The sequence below is a fragment of the Ptychodera flava genome, unplaced genomic scaffold (genome assembly GCF_041260155.1).
Source record: "Ptychodera flava strain L36383 unplaced genomic scaffold, AS_Pfla_20210202 Scaffold_41__1_contigs__length_1339820_pilon, whole genome shotgun sequence".
In the NCBI taxonomy this organism is placed as follows: Eukaryota; Metazoa; Hemichordata; class Enteropneusta; family Ptychoderidae; genus Ptychodera; species Ptychodera flava.
In genome coordinates, this window is record NW_027248363.1 from 1,193,950 (window position 1) to 1,220,430 (window position 26,481).

At 37.7% G+C, this 26,481-nt stretch overlaps 2 protein-coding genes across 3 annotated transcripts; both read left to right on the plus strand.

Moving 5' to 3' along the window:
• Positions 1 to 5,679: 5,679 nt before the first annotated feature.
• On the plus strand, positions 5,680 to 10,392 carry LOC139128003 (multiple epidermal growth factor-like domains protein 11). Its single transcript, XM_070693864.1, has 6 exons — positions 5,680 to 5,813; positions 6,102 to 6,166; positions 7,053 to 7,965; positions 8,265 to 8,414; positions 8,723 to 8,772; positions 9,658 to 10,392. The coding sequence occupies exons 1-6, from the start codon at positions 5,680 to 5,682 to the stop codon at positions 9,822 to 9,824; spliced, it is 1,479 nt and encodes a 492-aa protein (XP_070549965.1). The 3' UTR covers positions 9,825 to 10,392.
• Positions 10,393 to 16,016: 5,624 nt separating this feature from the next.
• On the plus strand, positions 16,017 to 26,240 carry LOC139127988 (short transient receptor potential channel 4-like). Of its 2 annotated transcripts, none has more exons than XM_070693848.1 (9): positions 16,017 to 16,423; positions 16,926 to 17,076; positions 19,484 to 19,653; positions 20,143 to 20,343; positions 22,006 to 22,736; positions 23,169 to 23,402; positions 23,923 to 24,093; positions 24,760 to 24,816; positions 25,826 to 26,240. In XM_070693848.1, the coding sequence occupies exons 1-7, from the start codon at positions 16,292 to 16,294 to the stop codon at positions 24,005 to 24,007; spliced, it is 1,704 nt and encodes a 567-aa protein (XP_070549949.1). In that variant the 5' UTR covers positions 16,017 to 16,291; the 3' UTR covers positions 24,008 to 24,093; positions 24,760 to 24,816; positions 25,826 to 26,240. The 2 variants fall into 2 exon arrangements, with proteins under 2 accessions (XP_070549949.1, XP_070549950.1); XM_070693849.1 differs by having other exon boundaries at positions 22,006 to 22,109.
• The last annotated feature ends 241 nt before the right edge of the window (positions 26,241 to 26,481 follow it).

Here is a 26,481-nt window from a genome sequence, read left to right on the forward strand (position 1 = left end):
ATCTTGAAATGTATGTTTGATGATCGTCGTAATCTTACCAAATTATAATCCTTTATATATATATATATATATATATATATATATATATATATATATATATATATATTATATATATATATATATATATACCACGATGTTTTGTTTATATATATATATATATATATATATATATATATATATATATATATATATATATATATATATAAGCAGTTCATACAGCTGAAACATACTTCAGAAAATTGATAGATTTTTAATCATCTCCTAGGTTAAATGTAACCCTTATATTTAAATAAGGTTATTAATTTGCATACATTTTATTTTTGGTGTAACTGGTTTCAAGCGGCGCACAGCAATGATGTATCATGTTGATCGTTAATGAAGTGAAATTCTTAATCAATTTAATACTCTAGAAATAAATGTTTTACGTCAAAGTAAAGTACATACCTTCTGTGTTGTTTCATTTTTTGTGTGCCTGTGCCCTCCCTTCCTTCTTCCTTTCAACGTAAATATTTATCGCACCAATATCCATTATAATTTTTGATCGGTCGGACCTAAGTTCCGATGGACTAATGCAATGGCTTCTCGTGTCCCATAAGCCGTGGACGGAGATTTGACAAAAAACAGTTCTGCAACTTTAACTTTTTTTATTGTCATTTCGGCAAATATCTCCAGAAGATATTTTCATTTTTATCGAATCAGTTTAAAGCCTCTTTAGAGTATTTAGTCAAATTTATATCTCACACTTTGCCTCAAACCATTCATTTGATAATAGCACGTGTTGTCTTTGGCTTAAAGTGGAGTCAGAATCGTTCATTATTTGACGATAGATATTCTTTAACAGATTCTTTAATTATTTGAAAGTCAAAATTGTATCCATTGTTAGTCAAGGTGTAGCAAAGTTAGGCAAAAACGACAGGTGATTCGGGCATGCATGCGTTGGTGGCTCAGTTAGGCAAAAAGTTGCAATTGCGGTCAGTTCGGCAAACAAACACTTCCAAGGTAAATTCACAGTCTTCATGGAAATTCAAACGAACTGACAACAAACGTTAGAGGGGCCACTAGACCTTTCTTGACAAATAACAGTATGGGTCATATTTGCTTGAACCATATGGCATTTGTCTTAGATTGTAGTGTGCGAAGCGCATGACTGTAATGCTGTATAATGTGCCAATGTCTTGTTTGTCTAGATATCAGTGGTGTTGAAGAGGTCTGTACCAGGCCTGGTATTACAATGTATACAGTTATGTAATTTCTGAGTGTATCCAGTGCTGTGACCACATGACTGAAATACTGGTGTACAAACAGTAGTCTGGTTCCCTGACCCATTTCCCCGGTAGAGGGCGTGGGGAAATATAGGGTCAGGTACCGGCTAATGTAAACATGGACGCTATTGGGTTAAAATAAAACAAGCTGTGATTGGATGAAAGTAACACTCGTAACTTTTTCTCATCTTTCTTGGGTTTCGCACTTTCAGGCTCACTTGACACCAACTTCTTGTTTGTACCACAAAGCCGTGGAGGAAAAAAGAAAGACTTTCTACCTCGAAAGATTTAGCCACTGTGATTTAGCACACCTCTTAATACTTTTAGAACGTCGACATGATGCCTGGCATTTTTCACGAAATTCGGACACCATTCTATCCATCGAAATCAATCGTCGTTCACAGTTCCAACAAAGTTTGCTTTCAATTAGCTGTGATGTCGCAGCATTACTTGCGGCGTGTATCGAACGTCTCGGGTCATTGGGTCACGCCACAGTCGGCGATGACCTCAATGACCCTAGCGCGTTCGATACACGCAAAAAGTACTGCTGCGATATCACAGCCAGCCTTCAATCACCCCTATTTCCCCGTACTTCTGGATTAATCCTTTCAGTTTATGTTTCCCATCTCGTGTGCCAATGTTTTTGGTTCGGATACCTGTGTTCGAACATAATTCTGATCCAGTCGAATTTTGACCGGCGTTTTCATGGTAGCAGCCATATTTATTGTAGCATGTTCTGTCAGGTGACTAACCTCCGCCATCTTGAACAAAATTCTGTTCAAGATGGCTACCCGGTACCTGACCCTATATTTCCCCACGCCCTCTATCGGGGAAATGGGTCAGGGAACCTGACTATACAAACAGTGGCGTGTCAGTGTTGAATTTGCTGGGCCTGTTACGGGGTCTGGAAATTTGTCAGATTAAGGGTTCTATATTTTCAGAAAAAGCGTCACTTTTGATGTCAGAAATGAATACAAGCATAATTGTGTGCATATTAAAAAATCATTTACCCTGTCACAGGTATGTATTCACATTGCTGTGAATAGTCCTGTAAATGCAGTGCTGAGACAGGCAGAAAGTCTAGACTCTGTCACAGGTTCGTCTCCACAACACTTTATACAGTCCTGTCCCCACAGCTCTGGATACAGACCTGCTCATTAGCCCCTGTCACAGCAACGGGACGCGTCTTTGCTGACACAGATCTGTACCACAGCGTTGTGTCGGGGTATGTACAGGGCCTGACTTTTTGCTGTGTATTAGATGTGCTTATGATATGCTATTATATGTTACCTACTACCACCATACTGTTTCAGACAGACTTTTCCTCAACCTCGAATATCACTTTGTCAGTACTGATTCTGCATTCAGGTAAGTGACCAGGTTAAGATTTGTGAACGATTTACATTAGCGACACCGACAGTATGATGTCAAAAAGTTGAGTCGATAGAGTCGTTCGTCACGTGCACTTAAATTCTTCGAGATAAAGTGACGACTTTGCATTTGTGCACATAATCACCGCCTGTATGGACGATTGGAGGAATCTTGTAGCCGTGTATCTAATGCATGTTTAAAACCCCATGATTCGACGGTACGAAATACGAACGACGATCCCGGACCTCGCTCTACAAGAAGATCACAAAACATTGTGGACGATATACATTAGCGACACCGACAGTAAGATGTCAAAGACATAACTTGCGCTGTGGGATTTATTGTATTGACCATTGATGGGAACCTTGGCCTTAAAGGCCCGTGTCTGTGTCGGACTGTCTCGCAGCTGTATTTTAGGCAACGACTATTGTGAGGTTGTCTTCTATAAAATAAACACTATGTAATATCATGTCGAACTCTGAATGTCTCGTGGAGTCAATACTTGAAAAATATTAGTACCTAAGAGCGAGCCAGACGAGTAATGACCCAGGCAAAGGAGGTGAGAGCCCTCTATAGTCTACAAATTTCATTGTATCGAGTGGCGGAGAATCCTCAAAGTAAATCGGCACACAGTAATGACTGATGAAATCTCGATGAACTCTGAAAATGGGCATTGCTAAAAGTTAATAGTAAGCATTGCTAAGTTAATGAGCATTGCTGAAATAATTGCTATAATAGCCGTGAACTTTAATATTGTGTTTAATCAAAATGTGGCAACTGCTGAAGATCTCGCTCGTGTAACAAATAATGATAATTAGAATAATGCTAGTGACATAGATTGCTTAAATTGACTCCAATGCTTCACGTCTGGCCCTGAGCAATCTTTGATATCACCACATTGATTCTAACCAGTTATTTAGACGGTATTTTCAATGTTTTATACCGATGAGTTTGAGATTAGGCAATTAGTAAACCACTTTCTCTATCCAAATCAGACAATATCTTCAGTGTTCCATTGCAATACACACACATGATGAGATGCATTCGTCATCTCTGTTCGGGAATACAGGACACCGGCGATGTATTTATACCAACACCGGGTTACAGGAACACCGGGTTACAGGTGAATGGCATACGGTTTCGTCTATCGTTTATCGGTGGTTTGTATGACACCTACTTTTCAAAAGATATTGTCGCCATTGTTTCTGCCTCAGTATTTAACAGAATGATTCGTTAAAATGTCTTTGCTTGGTTCTCGACATGATTGCAATTTTGTTACGAAATTCTGTTTTCAAGGTAGATTGGGTGATTAATACGTGTACATAACACATCTGAGTCACGTACATAAGCATCGCATCGAGTACTTGGCGTTCATTTCTTCAATTTGACAAAGATTTCAAGTCAGTTAGTATATGCCTTGAAATTAAAAGACCTAAAATTTTGCTCAAACTTTCCAAAAGGAAACTTTCAACCATTCTCTTTCAGAATCATGAATAAGAATCATGAGTCAGATTGTAAATTATGGTTACATGGAAAGAAGTAACCATTCATTTGAAATTTAAAATGGCCGCCGTCTCTGTGTTAACTCTGTGGGGAAAATAAAATTTTCAGTTTTGGTGTGAAATTTATCTACTCAGAGTGCTTTAAAATCAGCAAGCACAAACGGTAGGTCAGAAAAATACTGTAAAGATTTCAGTGTCCGAATATCTGGTGTTGGGGCGCTTTCTACCTAATACCTTATTTACACTGATGATTCTCTAATTTATAGATTTATATTACTCATTCATAATGGGGTCAGTCGGATCGTGCGCTCTCCATGGCAACAAAGTATTTGCAGTATCCTTCATTTGCTTCAAAAACCTTCCTTCACCAGGTACAAAGGTCACATTGGTCACGAGCATACGTAATCTAAAATACACAACTAAATATTTTACATGTGCATTACTACAGACGAGCTGTTAAATAAAGTGTTTCCATAATCGACCAACGGAAATGTTACCAACTTAATGATGACATATCCGACGAAGTTCTGCCATCTTTCATAGGAAAACAACTTTTCCAGTATCACAAGTTGGTCTTTTGTTACCACCCTCTACAGCAACCCCCCCCCCCACATCCCCTGTCTCCCCTCCATAAAATGTAATACCTGCGTTTGCACTTGACAAATTACGCGACGGATACACATTAATTTTTGCATTTCTTAATTTGTTGGCCTTTATCTCACGGTTGCTTCCGTCTTTTGTCGGGGGTGTGTGTGACATCTACAGTAGCATATCAAAAGTCAAATACCCGATACACTTTGACCCTGTGGGCTCAACTACTATTGACAAATAACGGTTGAGAGGCCAGCTCTGCACGTATTGTAAAAGATCGGCAAGGTTGTTAATACGTTAATAATTCACACAAACATACACACTAGAACATTGCGCCATAATATCTGTCAACAAGTGCAAATTATTTTTGGTGAAGGACAGAATGGTGGAATGTAGTTGCCAAAACTTTAGTGGCTGAGTTTGGCACAAGTGAGGACAATTTTAGCAGCAGGAAATCAGATGTTTCTTTGGGGTTTCCATTTATGTGACCGATCCAATTAAACCCACCTATTTCTCAGGCTGCTGGTAATTAAAACTGTTTGAATTGTGTTAAATAATCTTCTATCTTGTTTAGGGGACTTATCCCGACACCTTAACTTAAACCAATCCTGAAACTAATGCCAACCGCCGATGGCACTTCACATTCAATTTCTTCTAGGTCCACCGTTGCTTGTCGCTTACTATCAGCTGGAATGTGAACCACTCATAAGGAACTTATGTGACCGAGTAGCCATTTTCTGTCGACTTGGTTTAAGTGACGTCATCTGAAACCGAAACAGTGCTCAAAGTACAGAAAGGTTAAGCAGGTAATGCTTGTAAAGTAATTGTGTTGTGTACAGGTGCGTCGTGTTGTGTATAATACATTCATTTCGCACCTTAGTATCAAATCTTCGAAGAATCACATCGTCGGTTGTTGTTCCTGTGTACACTGGCCACTGACCACTGCTGTTAACATGGGTTACATAAACATCATCTGTTTGATGTGCTTTGTGCATTGTTTTGACATCGTATCAGCAATTACGGGACGAACTCTTCAAAGTGACCCCCATGCCTGCCTTTTGGAAGACATTGAGGAATACAAGAAACCGTGAGTAGGTCTTTCTGTATCTGCAACAGATGACTACTGTCAAATATCTACTTCATTAACATGATCTGTACATTACGTTGGCATTTGAGGGTTTAAGTGCAATCATTGGGCCAGATTGTTGTCAGAAAATGCAAAATACGATACCAATCAGGCTATGAACTTTGACACATGGGTTGACAGAGCGCTAAAATAGAAAGAAATGTCCCTACTTGGATCACGCTGCTGTGAAAGACTTGAGGGTGTATAAATTATGCATTTGCATTAATGATGGATGTTATTTCCTCGCAGGATGTACATATGCTGTGATGGTTACTATAAGGAAAATCCCACTGTCATAGAATCACCTTGCATTGGTAAGTACAGTAATGTTATTGGCGTAACAATTTCCGGATTTGTCAGGTGTACATTTACATATAGGAGTGGGAATTCGTGGTGCTCAGCTACACTTTAATTGTATCTGATACCCAACGTCGCAAAGTCTTGCATCGGCAGGAGCAAACAAACTCCAACTACTTAGAATAGAAGCTTAGAGTTATTGAGAGCTTATCGATTTTGATAAATCATTGTGTTACAAATACGTCGGTTGCCAGTTTCGATAGCCCTGTAGTGCTTCTGTTTACAATCGTGTCACGTACTGGTTTCGGCATTTATTATTACCCGGAGCCTGCAGTGTAACGGTTATGTTTTGAGTTCAGTGAGATCAAAGTTAACCCGCTCACTTTTGTCTAAAATGTCGGACAGTCCTCTGTCGATCCCCCCCTGCACGGGGGATTGTTTCAGGAAACACGAATGGCATTGACATCAATAAATTAGGTTTTCTAGCCCTGAGCGGAGCAGTGATTTTCAACCAAAAGTGTAACTGTTTGTATTGTATCGAACAGTCACGCAGTGAAATATCTAAATTCCACTGTGTAATAAGAAAACATCGTACAGTAAATACTCACACAAGTACACGTCTCGAAACTGAATAATTTACCCTTTGCTCGATCTTTCCTCGGGGTGTGTTTGATTTTTTTGTCTTTTAAAATTACTGAAAAAGTTTGTAACAAATGTTACTATAAGGTGAATTACATTAGAGAGCCATTCTATTTAAATGAAGTTTTCGGTGTTCACAAAAATTATGAAAAAAGTATGTAACTAAGCAAAGTTCATTAAATGTACACGCTTCTACTGAATTTGAGCCTTGTGAATGCTGTTATACAATCTATACTAGTTTTTATCAGTAAATCTTTTTTTCAGAATGTCAGGATGGACATTATGGAAAGGATTGTTCCTATCATTGTTTATGTCAGAATGGAGGAATTTGCAATAAAATAGACGGGTCGTGCCAATGCCTGCCTTCACACTACGGTACACGTTGCGATTTTCCCTGTCCATGTGATAATGGCGGTACATGTAACGTCGACTTTGGAGTGTTGAAATCATGTACTTGCAAAGAGGGTTACTATGGCGACATTTGTGAAAACAAGTGTTCTTGCCCTGACGGTATTACTTGTGATCCAATAACCGGTTGTCTCTGTGAAGCTGGAACTTACGGTGAAGACTGTAGCGGTATATGTCAATGCCCGAGTAATTCTGTTTGTAACATTGCTGACGGCTCATGTACATGTCATCCTGGTTTCTATGGAGATAAATGTCAACATCAATGTAATTGTTTCAATGGAGGGCGCTGTGGTAAAGATCCAAATATCTGCGAATGTCCGACATCATGGCAGGGGCCCCACTGTACACAATGTAATCTTCGCTGGCAAGTTGACACCGATATTGATGAGACATTTTGTGCTGATAAATGTTTGAACTGTTACAACGGAGATGAATGTAAACCTCACAATAAAACTTGCGAGTGCACACCTGGTTGGCAAGGAGAAAGATGTGATCTTCCTTGTGAAACTGGTTACCATGGTTATAACTGTTCACAAAATTGTGAATGCGACAATGTAGATGGATGCGATCACGTGACTGGACATTGCATCGTAACCAATGATCAGGAACAACTTTGTCCAGATCGGTGTTTAGAATGTCACCATGCAACGGATGAATGTACAAAGTGCGTTGAAGGGTGGCTTGAGCCGCGATGTGATGTCACATATCTTTCTTGCAATGGCACGATTAACTGTAATGGTACCAACGAAATATGTAACTGCTCAACCAGGTAGGTTAAACATCTCAACGAGTGTCTGCCTTCCTGTGTGCTGATATGTATACACGTACGTTTGTCAGCATGTAAAAATATAGTGTATGTAATTCTATGTATGTATGTATGTATGTATGTATGTAGTGTATGTAATTCTATGTATGTATGTATGTATGTATGTATGTTACATGTGTATGACATATAAGCTTTTTTTTATTCTCTGTGAGTGGTCAACATAATAGTGAAATTTCAACCAGGAAGTGAGGCTTTGCAAATACGTAACTGCGTAATCACTTTCTATGAATTTCTCTTCGTAGCAGTTACCCGGTGATGGACGAAGCATATGGTGGAAACGTGATAGCTACCGCAGTGGTAGTACCAGCTTTAGTTATTACCGTTATTGTCGTCAACTTCGTGGTGATCATGGTGTTGATACGGAAACGAAGGCGACATCGCAAGGAGTGTAGGTAAACAGGAAAAAATAATAAGTTGTAGGATTGACGACATGGTCATGTATGTTCAGAAATTTACGCAAAGTTTCAAGCAGAGGAGTTGCATGTCTAATACAACATTCTTTTAGATTTTGGTTCTATCTTTATTATGTAAGCATTTATCGAGTTGCAAATTTGCCAAGGAGATACTGAGCAAAAACAGACATTTTTTTTTCTGAGAGCAGTTGACGTATGATTGTAGATACAGAGAAAGACATATTTGTAAATAATATCCTCTGTGGAGTGTTATTAAGCATAAGACATTCTCATATCTTTCTCGATAGGAGTTACAATGCATATGGACAGCTAAAGGAACGAAATGCAAATAACTATGGTAGGTATCCAGCGACCGATGAATGTATTTAAGAATGCATCTTATTTTAGTATTCTATTCACACTGACTCTAGCTCGAGTACTCGCTCAAAAGTGACTTTTGGTAGTTGTTAAGGTTCAGTGTGCCGAATTCTAAAGCGCTCTGAACTTTTGTGTAAACTTCCTTGACCAGCAGTACTAGTAATTAAGAAGGGGTCTCATTTGGTGGTTTTCAGCATCAACCGAAATTACTATAGTTTTACGTCGGCATTTTAGTTCGGTTTCGACCTGATTAAGTCTCATTGACCTTCGACCCTTTCACTGACATGACCCGCTAGGTCACTCGTTTTATTTAATATAGACAGTTATGTCATAGCTGGACATAATTTTTTCAGTTTCGCAAAGTCATTAATTTGACAATTAGCCTGGTGGCAGTCTGTTTTTAATTGTGCTTAATAAGTGCACAGAAATGTTCCAATTTATGTGTTTTCAAGAATTTGACATTAGTATAGAAAGTACAGAATGCTAACAACAAAATCTTACTTCCCAGTCTTATTATCTATATATAGAAGATACCATATCCATTTATTTCTTAATTTTTTTACAATCAAGTCGGCAGTGAACTTTGTGAAAATAAATTATTTTAAAACATGAAAAGTAATTGATGGAAATATCCAAAAATCACAAAAGATCGAAGAAAAATTGAGGCGGGAGTATCATATCCGTTTCCATGGACATAGGGTCTAAATAAGGCTCCCATGTCCCGGGAAACGGATATGATACCCCCCCCCCCACTTTTTATTTCATTTATAAAACGACACCAAGTTACAGCATGTATTTACAAAATTAAATGAAAATGACATTACTGTTAATTTCAGTATGAATCTCTCTCTCGCTCTTTCTGTAGAAGAACAAAGGCCTAAAATAGATTCGCCCACGAATGTCGAAGAGCATACCCTGCAGCCACTTCGACCTGTACCCCCTCCAAAGCAAGAGCGTGAACATACAACGCCCTCCTATAACGTGAATGAGACAAGTGGGGAGGGCATCTATGTGAATGAAACAATGTGGTAATAAATCATATAATAGATTGCTGGTACCATGTACCTACAACAGATGAAAGGATGGAGAGATGGAAATATAGATAAATGGAGAGATAGCTAGCTTACTAGATAGATAGATAGATAGATAGATAGATATATAGATAGATAGATAGATAGATAGATAGATAGATAGATAGATAGATGGATGGATAGATAGATAGATGGATAGATAGATAGATAGATGGATGGATAGATAGATAGATGGATAGATAGATAGATAGATAGATAGATAGATCGACATTTACTGCATACATCGCTACAAACGAATTTTAGCTTGCATTGTATCGTATAACGATTTAAGTGTGTGGCAGTATAAGCTACCATGTTCGAAATCCGTATGGTTTTTGTATTTAAATATGTTTCATCTGTGAGAGTTCCTTTTCACCTCTCAGACAAACAACTGTAACCCTTTATTACTTTAACCACTACAACATGTCTTCGTAGAAAGTTGTTAATCCTTGAAATAGAGAAAGTCTTTTCAATAAAAAACGTTTACGTGTAAGTGTATTTACATTACTGGAATTTGACCCTAATCGTATTTCTAGTGTAACCAGATTGAAAGTAACTTTCCTATTCCTTGCGTTAAGCTTGTGTTGAATTTTGGTACCGACAAATAAGGAGAATAAAAGAACTTCAATTTCAAATCAATTGTCCACATTTTTCAGAACTGTTATGTGTACAGTGCGTTTCTCAAATTGCAGTTTAACTACACTGCAAGTGTTTGAAAAAATTGTAGGGGATAATATAACATGAGCAAGTGAATAATATAACATGAACAAGTCAATGGTAGTAATGCTAATGTCCATGTGGAAGAAATTATATTTTGAGGCAGCGCTGAAATTACTGAGTCTAGAGCTGACCTTTGGATCAGATGTTAATGATTTGTTGTGACTGTAACTGAACGCTAAATATATCCCAACTGTTACGTCACTGTCTCTTAATTTGACAATCATTAATTCTTGAGAATTCAGTGATTTCCTCACAAGATTTCATTCACAGGATTTCATTCACATGCTCGGAGCCTCGAAATGTCCGTTGCTAATTTCTGTCGAATCTTAGCCAGGTCTAGTCGGTGAATGATTATTGATTAGCATTGTATCCAAGTAGGTGAGTAACGATATCAATTTTTTTAAGTATGTCTTTGGTTCTTAATAATAATAATAGGTTCTTATATAGCGCACATATCCATAAGTATATGTGATCAAGGCGCTTTACAGTTATTATTATCCCTGGTCACTTGACCTAAGTTGATACCACAAAACTCACTGGGAGCAAACAACAGCTCATATGTGCAGCCAATAAACACAGCAGAGCGAAACACACACATTACAACCACTGTCCTACCAGGTACATATCACTCCTGGGTGGGGAGAAGCAATGAGGAATAAAATGCCTTGCTCAAGAACACAAAACCATGGCCATGCCGGGGCTCAAACTCACCATCCTGTGATCGTGAGTCCACTGCTCTTGCCATTAGCCCATCATGCCTCCACAATCTGTCTTGGATAGCTTAATAAACCAAAATACCCAGCATCAATTAAAATGAGGAATTTAATAATAATAGAAGACTTGATGGATATTAAACGAGTATAAAGTCTGAAATTTTCGTCTGACTACTCAGTGTGAAAAGTATTGTGACGGTTCATTTCCGAAACACAAACCATCGTTTCATGAAACGCAGAGAATTCACAGTGAAATCATAGATATCACCTTCACTTTACTTTACTTTGGACGATATTATCGCACGTGTCGGAGAAGCTATAAAACCTTGAGTATCGTAGGATTCCCAATTCTGCCGGAGAATCTTAAATTCAACAGCACAAGAGTGATGATGCCCTGTCATTGCTAATTATTAACAATCGAGAAGATCATTAAATGATATCGAGAATATTTTTGTTTTTGAACCCCTAAAAGAAATCGTGGGTAAAAGACATCCATGAGCTCACAAAAGTCCAGAGTGTTGCATTTCGGTGTAAACCTCGGCAATTGTTGCTGTCCCCTTGATTTGAAACTTTGACTTAGTAAACACTTCTTGCCTGACAGTCACATTTTAATGGGCATGCAGACTTGAAGGATATGGCCTGTGTAATCAGGAAGCCAGCCTAAGTATCGACCAGCTGTTTGAAATCGCCGGGACAAGCCGGCTGCCAAGCAATAAAATGTCGTTCATAGGTCAAAGTCTCAACGGGAGTCAGTAAGGGAAAGATTGACAATAATACATGAAAAACAAAACCTTGAAGAGAAACATTTTTTTTCACCACACTGTATCGCAAAGGTAAGTCCCATAGCTCTGTAGTACGTTCTTTTCTGTATGCTAGAGATTTTTCTTTCCAATCCGAGTTGTAATATAATGTTTACTTCGTCAAATCCACTCTCACCCTTGCATCACTCACATTTTCAAAGTATTCAACTAATATCAAGCAGTGTATATTTTAAAAGTTCCCAAAAAATTCAGCAAAATTCTGTGTACGCTAAATCGAACAAATTTCGCAGTTATCTTACATTATATTACCATGCCCTGCCCGTCGCATTTTGATTGGTCGAGCTGAACCACGTGACTGACCACAAATACACGGTAATGGTTTGTTTATATGCCCGTGAATATGAATAATAAGATTAAGAACTAAAATTATCGTAACTTTACAGCTCAAACGTAAATCATAATCAATCACAAAATAAAATGGAGCACTTGTAGGTCAAGTTGAGATATTTTTTCTGAAAACGTCTCCTGAAAATTCGGAAACTTTAACGGTTTTCTGGGGTTCGCTGATAATATAATGGAATAACAGACTTCGCACTGACCATTAACGTTTATTTGTGGGCTCGTTCTCGAAAAAAAGCCAAATTAACGGTCTCGGCAAGCCTCGCCCGTTAATTTTTGACTTTCCTCTCGCCCTTGCCCACAAATTAACATTAATTGTCAGCGCGTCGCCCGTTATTTCTACATTATATTACAACGCCCTGGCTGTCGCATTTTGATTGGTCGAGCTGAACCACGTGACTGACCACAAATACACAGTTATGGTCTGTGAATATGAATAATAAGATTAACAACTCAAAGTATCGTAACTTTACAGTTCAAACGTAAATCATAATCAATCACAAAATACAATGGAGCACTTATAGGTCCAGTTGAGATATTTTTTCTGAAAACATCTCCGGATTTGCCCATTTTTTACAGCGCGCATGACAATGCGTCGCGTATTGCTCAGTTTCTGGGGCCCAGTTGTCGTTCGCTCCTGAAATTTTCGGAAATTTTGACGGTTTTCTTTGGTTTGCTGTTAATATAATGGAAATAACAGAACTCCGCTCTGGCCATTAACGTTTATTTGTGGGCGTGGGCTCGAAGAAAGCCAAATTAACGGGCTCGGCAAGCCTCGCCCGTTAATTTTGGCTTTCCTCTCGCCCTTCGTCAGGCTAAATTTGTAAAATGCGACCCTCTGCCAAATGCTGGCTCGTAACAATAAAAAGGGGTCTCCTTAATTCCCCTGCCCACCCTCTCACAATAACTGAAACAACCTAAGTCAATATTTACTCTGCTTATGCGCAAGCCATTATACTTTATTACCATCTGTTCTATCCCACAATCCTTAGATTGTACCGCCGTATGTTAGTTTTGTTGATAAAAATAGCCATCGGCCTTAGTGTAATATATTCGGAGAGTTGTGACTGTTATCTTTAATACTTATTATCTCTGACCTTGTTAAATTCATCGATATATGTACTGTATGAAATATAAACGAGTATATCTTATTACTGGGAAAAGCTATGAGATATTATTGACTTTTTATATATTTTGCGCTATGTAACGTAGCTGCATGAATCATTACCTGCTTCGCGTTCAATCACTAAAACTATACTTCATGCTTTTGAAAGTTGTATAATGTATGCAATTCTACCGGCGTGTTCATCATATTTCAAGAACATAAAGCTAGACAAGGCACCTACAAATTACGATTGAACGGAATACCAAGTGTGTCAGTAACTGTACACTTTGTGAATATGATTGTGGTACACACGTGTCGACGCTGCTGTTCTGTGTATTAATTAGCATTCTGTTGATTTGTGAGGTCGAACTCGAAGCAAATCTACGGGTAAAGGATATTAATAGTGATATGATCATAACTTTTGAAAACAAAGCAAACCAAATTAATGATATTGATATCCCGCCCTATTACGAGCGAGAATATTTTTTATTCTACAATCATATGTAACTGTTCTTTGTGGTAACCTGTATTTGCATATTATGATTTAATAGTGAGGAGACTTCCATTATAGTTACTGTTACAGTAGTGCCTCTTAACTCCGAGCCTTCTTTTCGAGTTCACAATACCAAGTCCCAAACTGAGTCAGGCAATCAAATGTGTCGATCAAGATATCGAAAGTGACCGTAATATTCCTATAAATTCTGATTTCTTGACTCGCATTGAAAACATTGTCACTACGAGCGACAAAATAATGCAGAGGAATCTTTCACGTGGAGAAGTATTTGTTTCAGAGAGAATCGTTCTGTCGCCATCATAAATGTTCCTGCTCTGCCTTTCTTCAGTCACTCTCTTTTTTGGAGAAGAGCGATGTGCGCAGAAAAGGCTGGTTTACTTTCGTCCAGGGCACCAACAATCACTGACATGGCCAAAAGACATATAAGACAGCACGCTTTTAATACGAAACTTATGAGCAATTTTGTTCAATTTCCTGTAACCAAACCCATCTCATATCAAACATCCAACGCTAAACTCATTTTTGCCTTTAAAGAAATCAAGCAAGACGTTGCCTAATTTTCCTTGAATATTTATCAAACATTAATAAGTAAAATAAAACATCATAAAATGAAACCCATAAAAGTGATCATATTACTGAAGAATCTCAAAATATTGGACTTTTAGCTTTGATAGAAATTATGTCATTTGCAAGGAATCGAAGGCTCTATTAAGCAAAAGCATTCTATAATAAAGTTAAAGAGGTCCCATCGCCTTCTTTTACGCTGCATCAAAATGCGATAATACCGATAAATTCACAGTAATGTGTTGGCTGTATTATAGACTAATACACATGGTTTCACACTAGTCCACATAACTACAGGCTTGCTGAATACAAGCAGTTGATTCTTGATTGTAGATACAGGCAATTGTCCTTGCCACTATGTAAGTATAAAAGAGTTTTCATGCAGTGTAAAAGAGAAGTTAAAGTTAAGATCTCAATATCAATATTAGTGTAGTCTAAATAGTTCAGAACAGATGGTACGATTCCATATTGCAAAATGATTAGTTTTGATAATTGATTAGGGTAAACATTGTCTATTGACGGTTGTTCGCCATTTGATCTATTCTGCTGTCTTTAGAATGTACCTCCATCTTTCAGTTCTGTTAACAAATATAACCACCAGTCATATTGTACTCTACAAGGTCGCTGACACCGGTATCATCTGTATTAATTATTTTTCACCTTGAAACTTAATTACATAAATATATGCTGAAGAAGAAACAAGCTACAGAAACGCTCCTCAATATTTTCTTAAACATATTTGAAATATCGTTTTTTCGCATTCAAGCATCGATCGCGTCACGCCACAAGGAATATAGGCGACAGCGTGTACTGTCAATAGATGAATATTTTATATGTTTTTCCGCTGTAGCTTAAATAATTGTGTAAAACCAAATCGAAGCAAATATACGAGTAAAGGATATTAATTAGTATGAAGTCAATAAGTTTAAACTTTCCCAGAGAGTTATATTTGTGTCAGAGGGCCCAGGGTTTTCTGTTGTCTTCATGACTGATTCTCATTGGTCGCTTTAGAGTCACTGTCACAATTATGCGAGGTAAAGCTGTATAGAGGTCGTTTGGGAATTCCTTGCACGCAGAACAGCTTAAGGAAAGGATAAATTAACATAAAAGCCTGTACGATTACCATGTTTGTACCCTTGAAACTGTTTTTGGAATTTTATTTAGATAGTATTACTTTGGCAAATATAGATTCTAGTTGCAAATTTGCCTTGTTTAATTCCGCACGGAATAGCAGCTTCTTGATTCACTTCGCAAGCAGGTACAATATCAGGGAGCCACGTTTTTTACAATAGAATTTAAATTTAGAACGAGTCAATCGACAGGTGTTATTTTCTAAATAGATCAGAACAGATGGTATTATGCCAGTGTTACGATGAAAACAAACTGACAGCAAACCAAGGACTTAAAATTATAACTTGGGAGACGAGATAGCGTTTTGTTACAAGCTGGTATCCGGGCGACATTAAGATGAACGAGGATTTGAACATTGTAAAAAATTCATGCACGAATATCTGATTTATCAACGACATTGCATTATCCAAAATGTCCTCATTCATCTTGAACGCTGTTCCTTTCACATAGCTCCAAGGGAGAGGTCAGATGTGACATTGCGTAATTCACCCTTTGTAATTCGCTGCGACACCGTTGGTCATAATGGACGAGAGTTACGATGTATTCAGTGAAGAGTCCTGGCGTTCATTTGACGAGCCAGATAGTGGAGAACACTTACGGTTTCTGGAGGCAGTGGAGAGAGGGGATGCCGAAACGGCTGAGAATTTTCTGAAAGTAAGATTATATTTTATCATTAAAATTGAAATTACATCCGATACAATATGTATATTGCATCTAGTACCATAGAGAAACGAACATGTCACCATTTTATATATGCATTATGACCTCCCGTCGAAGTTACAACCACCGAAATTCAATTAATTTTCTGTAACTTCTCGGTTAAATTGTCCTATCGTTTCTGCAACGTTTCAATACCAATAAATGCCAATTTATCTTGCTCCGTCAGACACTTTACTCTCTATTTAATATACGCTGAAATTGTACATTTTTACATGTATTGGTCTCAAATAATGCAGGTTTCAAACTGGTACATTTGCTTGACAAAACAATATAATCTGCTTGCGGTAAGATACAATTTCCGACACGCATGATATATTTCATCTATTCTCAGAGAAGCTTACTGATACCTATCTTCTCGCCACATTTGTGTGATTTAACTATTATATGTTATTTATCATGTGTGAATGTTTGTATTTTATGTTGTTTTACTCACCAGCCTGGGAACATAGATGTGAATAGGTGTGTCAGCAGAGGTTACATTCATTTCAGTGCATTGCACCTTGCTGCCTTACAAGACGACTATAAAATGGTACAAATACTTCAACATTACGGAGCTAAACCACTGGCAAGGATACCCATTCCAAAGAGTATGTATCCCCTTGTTGTACCGACTCTCTAATTTATTCTATAGTGCATTTTATCACTCCTAGGCCTTTGCAACTTTTGGAATAACTAGCTGGATTAAAATGACGTGAATTTGTTTTTAAATGGTGCTATTTAAGGTATACTGTCACCTGTTCCAATTTTTTGCAACAGTTACCATGGAAAGAGAAAATCTAACCAATCACAGATTTTGAGCGGGTGGCCGCTTTTTAAAGACAGCGCGCTCACATGGGCATTTTGAATACCAAGGAACGCCCCTTTGACCATATATGGGCATATTTCGATTACAGGTGACTGTATACCTTTAAGGTAAAGTGCAACGAATTCGGACGCGCACACGCTTTAGAACGTTTCTGCGCAGATTTAACTCCAGCCTGCCGTAAATGGGTTATTTTGTTGCGCATGTATTTAACATCACCTGTCAATGTTGAAATTAAGCTTTTATCTAATTTTTTGACCCAGTCTCTTAGAAATACATGTGATCTATAACCTTGTCATATTTGGACCCCCTAGAAAGCTGGTTTTCATTCAATATGAGCGACAAAATTAATATTTCTCTCCCATTTACATGGCGCATATTACCCATTCACCTGGAGATATTGTAAAAAGTAGCGTGGTGACACCCTTTTAAAAAAGAGTAAACTAAATGGTATGATGTCAGGATCTTATTCCCCAAGTTTGGTCAAAATGACACCATTCAGAGCGACAGAAAGAAAGTTTGAAAATTATGTAGTGATATAATTTCGATATCGTCATTTTGTAATCGATACTTACCAAAAAATTTCTTTACAAACATCATGAAAACTATACATTCCATAGATATGGATCTTAAGTCTTGGTATTTCTTAAAATTAACTCATTTGCTGAGCTTTTTATAATTGCTTTCTTTAGTTTAAGTGAATTATATCATTTTTATTTATTTCTAAGGAAGCCAGTTTAACGTCCGTTTCCATGGAAACGAGCGTGGTGACCCCCATTTTTTATTAAATTTTTGCACTTGCACAACTTCCAAGAATATTTGTGCAAAGTTTCAAGAAAATGACACCACAACTTAATTTTGACGCAATTCGTAGTACTTCACCTTAAATATTATTGAGATGTTTCGCAAGGACAACTATTATAGCTTAAAGTGGCATTCCCACTTGGTAACATTTTTAAAGCACATTTTGTTAATGCCAACGGTCGATATTTGAAGTGGCGACTGCGCGCGGATCACGAGATATCGATAAAAACATGTCTCTAAAAGAGTAAAAGTTTGAATTCCGGTGGCCCACCTAAATTCAGCTTCCGAACATCGAACGTTCGGCACTGGGGCCATTGCCAATTAAGCTATGGAGTACGAGTCTATGCTGATGCTGCTGTACGCCACAGTACCGCTGGCGTTGGTGATCGGTCATGGCCCGTGGGAGAAAGCTGAGTCTTACTGACATGGCGTATAAACGAAAAATATTCTTTTTTGATTCCACCAGAATTCGCATAGGTGACTAGCACAGTTACGTACGCCGCGTGGTATGCATAGACGCGTGCCACGCGCGCATACCACGCGCGCGCGGCGTACTGTGTGGCAGACGACAAAATGTAGTCACTGGAGACGGCTAATATTTGACACGTAAAAACTGATGTTTATGTGGTATTGGTTAAAAATATAATACAACCGATTTAGATTAATGAAACCGACAAAAACTAAGGAGAAGTTTTAAAAAAAATACCTGAGGTAAAGGCACAATGCTGTATATAAAGTCTTTGCAGTGGGAAGTAAATTAGGTCTAATTGCATCGTTCGAACTTATTAGACTCCCTAGAATATCGTCAATCAGCACAACAACAAACCTTCGGGGGATTTCGGGTCAAAATCAGAAACGATCGTAAAATTTCGGGATGTGAAAAACACACTCGGGAAATGACATGTTTTTATCGATATCTCGCGATCCGCGTGCAGTCACCACATCAAATATCGACCGTTGGCATTAAAAAAATGTGTTTTAAAAATGTTACCAAGTGGGAGTGCCTCTTTAAGTTCATGGCTCTCAAAGAATCTCATCTGTGAGCCATGATACCACTTAAATGAGTCAGTGGTGAAAAGTGACGTAGATCGTATTGATTTGATTGTATATATGAAAGAACTATAACGTGTGTTTGTAATGTGATAACTGTAACTTTATTCATATGAACACGTGATGAATGATTTGCATAAGATGCAAGATGTAGCATATACTCGAGCTTAATATAATTTTCAAAATAAAAATTTGCCATCTCATTTACCCCTTAAAAAATTTCACTTTTTTCTCTTTTTACTTTCATGCGAAAAATACACTTGTCGAATTTGATGAGTGAAACATATTACCGGAAACATTTACTGATTCAGTGTTGTACAATTATTATTTTGTTGCAGGTATAGGTGAAGGTATTTTGCAATCTAGAATTAGGATTGCATTGTGTCGTGCGCATGCAAGTCCGGCATATATATTGTTTTACAGTGACGATCCAATTCGTACCATATTCAATCTCTGTTGTGAACTCAAAGAGGTGTTAGACAGCAAAGGGATTAGGAACACATGCAGAGTAAGTTGAAATTTGCAGTTTCCGTTATTTATTTCCTGATTTTGATATTTTTAAAAATAACGAAGTTGATGACGTGGATGAGTAAGTAGCAACTAATGTGTGACCATGGTGATGACGAATAATTTTCGTATCAAGAATGGATCAAGAGAATGTTGCAAAATTCTTGAAGAGCAAGTAGGATATATTGCACTCATTAAAATGAAAGAAATATAATCTATTCAGAGAATTAAATTAATGCTGACACTTCAAATATGTTCCTTGATGTATTTACGGTGGAGGTTGTAATGATAATGACAACGACGACGATGACGATGAGGAAAGTGTAGCTTATGACCTATTGCCATTACTGTAATGACGGCATTCGTGTATTTTGAGTGAGAAGGAATGTCATGATATATTACAATGTAATCGGCCTTTTGTAGTGCTGATACAACTTTAAATTTCCAAGATTTGAATCCTGATAAAGTGGATTCTCTTGAATATCCACAGGAAACCTTTGAGCATCTGATCGGTAAGTGTCGGAATTTGTCATGTAAGATGTTGGATTACTGCTTTACCAGCAACGAAGTTGATACCTTGCTACGTGGTAAAATCTTAACCACTGAGGATGATACTTGCTGCTGTCGACATCGGAAGGAAAAGATTATTTATCGAACGGTGGAAATGGCAATACATGCCGAACAAAAGGAGGTATACATGTTCCAATTACAGTTTAGTAGCCTTTATGATATCACAAACCCTAGAAGCAAAATATTCACGTGGTGTTCTTAACATACTTTGAATAGCAACGGGTGAATGCTTGACAGAACATCCAACAGTATAATTGTACACTTGTCATAGTTCTTCCACTCCGAAATGAAAAGGACGCACGGTGTTATGCAGACTCAGTACGCCCAAGAGATCACATGATGGCGATACAGAGAGACGCGTGGGTACAAATGCGCACAGAAATAAACTTGTTGCAATGCAAGTTTGTGCGCATGGTTTTCTTTGTACCGTGGTCCATTCAAATTCCAGGTTTAACCACAGAGGAACATGGACAGAGTGGCAACGCTTGCATGCCTTTTGTTCCATGGTCGTCTCGGTAGACTATTGGCTTTTCATATTAAAATGAGCTTCAAAGGTGTAAAACTTTTTGGAGGCTTTGTTTGTGGTTGATAATTACACGAGATTATGCGAAAAATACGACGAGATGGCATCGTACTGCCAGTCGCGTAGCAACCATAGTTACTTTGTGAGCTCTCAGGCCAGAAACACTGCTTCACGCCAATCAAAACATAACACGCCAGCAGTTTCATAAACATGTCCTTCCTTGACGCACGTGTAAAAGACGGTATGACTGACCGTAAACCATTGAGTAAAACCAGACAGTATCGATAAAAGACTTTCAAATTTGGTTCAAACACACTCATTATATATTCATAAAAATATGAGAGGAATTTTTAAAACGGTAAAACTCACTTTCCTGTAGCTCAAAACACTCCCGTTTTCGCCAGCACATCAATTCGATCAGCACCACACGACAACAACAACACAAACTTTGTCGAACATACTTTCGCTTAACAATTGGTGAAAATCCGGAAATTATCGAAGGGTGCATGGTCGGCACTCTCCGGAAAAGAGAGCCAAGAGCTTCGTGAGGCGAGGCAAACATGGATTGCTTACGTAACCGCTTCACGCCTTAAACAATAGCCGTTACCACTCTGTCTATGTTTCTCTGTGGTTTAACCTATGGATATTGTTATATCTGTAGATCGATCTCTCAGAGATAGCTGGTCAGAATATGACGAACGTTTTGAAAACGTCCTGATCTCACCGTAGTACATTATCTTACACCAACCCCGGAGAATATACCCCGTACAGCGAAATGTAAACACCATTATAAAAAAAATCTTCACGAAACAAGGTTTTGTGTTATCGGCTTAGAAGTTTGTTTCAGATATTCGTAAGATTTCGCATTTTCTTTTCAGCAGAGTTCAAAATGTTTTCTGAATACTAATAAAATATACATTTAGTAAATATGTGACACTTGTCGATTGTTAACTAAATTAGCTCTAGTAAATATGTGTATGTCATATAAATATTCAAATTAAAAGATAAAAACACGGATGCAGCATTAAGTATTCATTTTTGTCTCATTTGTGAGTATACATTTTCTGCGTAATTGTCAACAACATCAAAGAGCTACTACCGATATCGTTTAAATATACATTGTTGACATTTGAATTCTCATCCATTTTCAACCTATGGCGCTGACATAAAGCATAAATACGTCATTCTTTGTACATATTCTGCATCCTTCGCAAAGTAATGTATCAGTCAGAAAACACAATTGTTTTTATCTTTTCACAGTTCATTTCTCATAATTACTGCCAGACGCTACTACAGAGAGAATGGTTACATGGTCAGCCCAGCTGGTCCAAAAAGGCGTCAAAATTGCCGATCGTCTACTATCTGTACGCCTTTTTCGTGCTCGGTGTTTTCCAGCTGCCTCTTGGTCTTGCCTATATGTTTACACCGGTGTGCCACCTGTGGCGCTTCTTCTGCGGTCCGAAAAGCAAATTTCTGATGCACGCAATATCACAGTCATTTTTTCTTACCTTAATACTTCTCTACGATATGATGGTGTCTGATATTCCAAATGCAAAGGAAAGAACTGAAATGACACTACTACCGATGTTAGTGATCATATGGGGACTTGGATTGTTCATTCAGGAAATGGCAGACGCATATCGGGCAGGGTTTCTTGCACATTTTGCATTTTTTGTCAATGTACTTGATTTGCTGACTACGTTTATCCTCGTTACTGTATTCACCGCTCGCTGTTCTTGGTCAGACTCGCTAAGCACACTGACATCTGTCTTTCTCAGCTCGTTCTCGGCCTTTGCCGTCGTTATAGCCGGATTAAGGTTCATGCAAAACTTCTTTCTTACGGAGTTTATTGGACCCATGCTGATGCACTTTGCAAACATGTTTCGTGACGTCCTAAGATTCCTCTTGATCTTCGCGTTTGTTTGTTCGGCATTTGTTTTCGGGATGCACTACCTTTATAATGACGCTAGTGACGAAACAGCTTTCGCAAAGTAAGCAAAGCACCCAGTTTTCAACTGTGCTACTTTCTTTTGGCAGTTAAGTTTATCTAATAACTATATGGTTTAATCGCTTTGTTATTTTATTTCCCCCTTCTCGAAGGAAGCTTACTAAGTTAAAAATTGGCTAAGATGTCAACGATTTGGCCATATATTAAGACTGTATCAATTAAGTGTCAATGACCCCCTTGTCTTTGCCTGCTTCCGTCTCTGTCAGTTGGCCTCACTGAAAATGTATTTAATATTTCTTCTTATATGTTCAGTTTATTGTTTTAGTACTATCTCAACTATATCGTTCTATAATTGCCTGTATCTTATTCTATATTTCTACTTTTCATGCTGTCTTGCGTTATTTATGCCCTTTTTTACATTTCCAATATGACGTTTCCATCATCCTATTTTTTCACTTTCCTAACCCAATAACAGGATAGAGTCAGCTATCGCAGCACTGATGGGCACGGTGTTTGGTAACACTCTTGGAACAAGTGCTCTGGCCATTGATCTGAATATCAACACGACGAGCATTGATGAAGTCAAGAGCAGCTCCGCTTTCTTTTCAAGGATGGGGTTCCTGTTGTACTCGGCATTTTGTCTGCTATGTGTGATAGTTCTCGTCAACCTTTTATTGCAATTATGTCAGATACATATGCCAGACTGCAGGTATGAACGTTTTCTTGGTTCAAACACACAACAAAGCCTTATGGACAACCACTAGACATCCACAAAAATGTAGTCGATGCGACGACATTTCTGCAAGAACGGCAATATACTATTGCTAAAAGACGACCAACCGTCTTCTAGATCTTTGATCTTGATTCCTTTGTCTAAATGTATCCGTTTCGTACAAAAGAGTCACCACTATGATCAAAATATAAGTGGTCTCTCTTCAGAATTGCATACAGGGTTACTGAATGATCTCGAAATGTTAACATTGACATCAACTTCAAAGAATATTCTCTTTATTAGAATCAACCCATTAACATCTTATCCACTTTATCGTTAACCTTTTTGCCCTGAAAAAAATAATAAAATGTTTCATCAAATGTATTAATCTAAACTTTTTCATTAATCATAACCTAACCATACGGAATTTGAGGTAAATCGCCATGAGGAGGGAGAAAAATGTACATTCTATCCGGCAAGCCTTTTAAATATGCAAGTTTACGACTTCTACTTACAGGAAGCAGTGGATATCGAATGGAAATTCAAAAGAGCGACGATGTGGATGCATTACTTCGGAGCACCAACACTTGCACCGCCATTGAATTTGGTGTCTTTCATACCATGGTTCATCGAATGCTGCATTTCAACATGCAGAAAGTGTCACTGTTGTACGTCCGATGCAGTTGAGGTTGGTAGGGTTTCTATTTGTCCTAAGAGAAATATGAATGTGTAGCGGTATGGAACTGCTGGTTTACCTAGTATTGCAATTGGCACATGTGAGGTTTGAGAGTAGCACTACGAAATGTTTTCCTAAAAACGAAACACAATAATTGTCTCTGAGAAAAGCAATGGAGATTGTACAGAAACAGAATTTTATCAAAAGATCAATATCGTTGTAAATAAGCACCATGCTTCTTCTAGTGGTAAACATTTAATAGTTCATTTGTTTTACTCATAATATATATGTAAAAACATACGCACAAAGAAGCTTTGAATCCCAAAGTTGTTTAATGGAACATCATCCAAATACAAAAAAATATAATATTTGACGACTTCACTTATGCATCTGCGTACATTGCCTTCCGTCAACATTTATTTAATTCCAAAGCTTTGATTAGGATACATGCCTATTTTGTTCTAACGTTTGGCAGATTGGTAAGCTGGATGAAAGAATGTACGAGTTTACAGTATTATGTGATGTAATCATTGATCAGGATACTCGCTTATGATATTCTAGCATTATTCAGATGGGTTTGTTTGGTGAAATTATTTGCGAATATCACAGTACTATGTGATATAACCATTATTCTGTTGACTTGGAATTGTTCTAATTTTTTTCTCTTCTCGAGTATAGCGGGCAAAATGTCACGGTCATACAAATGGAAAATTGAACCTTCTGGCCTACGATGATGTAAGTATACAAGGATACCTTTCAAAAATTAAGATTATTAACCCGAGGTACAGTATCCCAATGTGCATATCTGAGGGCAAATTTGTACTGATAATTTACTTAATCGAGACTTTCGTATTCACAGAAGTGAGCAAAGCTATCATAGAAGGTATTTAAAACACAAACATTGTGGAAAGAATTATTTTGCGTCACCAGAGAAGGAGAAGAAGAAGGAGGGATGTTATCATATTCATAAGCAGCGTATTTCGTTCTATATTCAACATGGCACATAACATAATATATTTTGGCAATCAAGCACACCCAGCGAAGGTATACCACAAGATTGGTCAAAATCGAGTGGTATACCGTCGCTGGGTGTGATTTATTGCTATTATATCATAACAGTATATTGAAATTCCAACGTGGAATGTCAAAAACAGATTTTTGCTCAAGCTGAAAGAACGCGCGTATGTCAGTCGTGGTAAATCGCCAATATTCCACGGTTCTTTTCGCGTCTCGACCAATCAGATCGCAGTATTTGCACCATCAATATACTGATATGATATAATTCGTATATAAAACACATTTTGAGGAGACTCTATTCGTCAAAAAGGGATACAGTTGAATACAATGAGATCGATCGCCAATTCAAACTCTTGCAAAGAGCAAATAAAAACGTTTGTGATTTTGTACAACTCCAGCCTGCAAACTTATTTTTTGTATCTTTGTCGGACAAGGAAGATTGACTTTCTTTAACGATTGCTGCACACACCTCATAAAAATAACCATTCAATTTTCAATGTTAAAGCGTCTAACAAATTGTCCCCTGCCATGATTTGAGATAACAGATGATTCAAACAAAATGGACGTAAAACCTAGAGAACTTTTAAAAGAATTAGTTATCTTTAAGATGCCTCGTGCCATGACCTCCTGAAACTGTTACAGATTTTGCTTTCTTACTTTCATATTTCTCAACGCATATAATTTCTGCCAACTGAAGTTACTAATTAGATCACTTCCCTCTTTTAAGTTAATGAAGATACTGGTCAACCGTTTCTTGAAGGACGTCGATAGAACCCTAATCAAGTACACCGATGTGATAGAGCCGGACAAAGCCGTAACGAAGAACAGATCATATGAATATGACAATGTCGTGTTAGATATCGAAGAATCTGGATTTTGAGTAATTTAGTATGTTTTTAGTCAGGTTATCTACCCACCAATGCACGTACAATTGAAAAGAATGGTATTCATCTTCTAGCTTAGTATTCCATAATTAACAAACCGTTAACAGTCAGTCATCACTGTATAATACTCTAGGTTGTATTTTTTTGTTTTGAACTTCGTGCATAAATATTATGAGACAGTTGCTTAGAGTGTACAAAATGTTGTTAAAGTTTGGTTGAGATAGTAAAAATAAAGATTTACATTTCGAAAGAGTTAAACTGGCTTTTACAGATGTTTTATCCTGGATATGTAATGTTTGTCACGAGGCAGTTTCGTCCTGTAATGTTTTTAAAGGGAGGCGGTCATCGGAACTGCGCATATGCAACTTCCTTGTTTACATACACGGTATTGCTTGCATGATATCTCGATGCATCATGTCAACGTTGCTTCAACATTTACATTTTACGATATTCAGTGTTAACAAACATCTTTTAAGTTTCATCAATCGCCAACGTACCC

Coding starts and splice junctions, on each gene's coding strand:
- LOC139128003 (XM_070693864.1), top strand. CDS start 5,680: ATGGGTTACATAAACATCATCTGTTTGATGTGCTTTGTGCATTGTTTT. Junction 6,167..7,052: donor CATAGAATCACCTTGCATTG/GTAAGTACAGTA, acceptor TCTTTTTTTCAG/AATGTCAGGATGGACATTAT. Junction 7,966..8,264: donor ATATGTAACTGCTCAACCAG/GTAGGTTAAACA, acceptor TTCTCTTCGTAG/CAGTTACCCGGTGATGGACG.
- LOC139127988 (XM_070693848.1), top strand. CDS start 16,292: ATGGACGAGAGTTACGATGTATTCAGTGAAGAGTCCTGGCGTTCATTT. Junction 16,424..16,925: donor CGGCTGAGAATTTTCTGAAA/GTAAGATTATAT, acceptor TTTACTCACCAG/CCTGGGAACATAGATGTGAA. Junction 19,654..20,142: donor GGATTAGGAACACATGCAGA/GTAAGTTGAAAT, acceptor GAATATCCACAG/GAAACCTTTGAGCATCTGAT.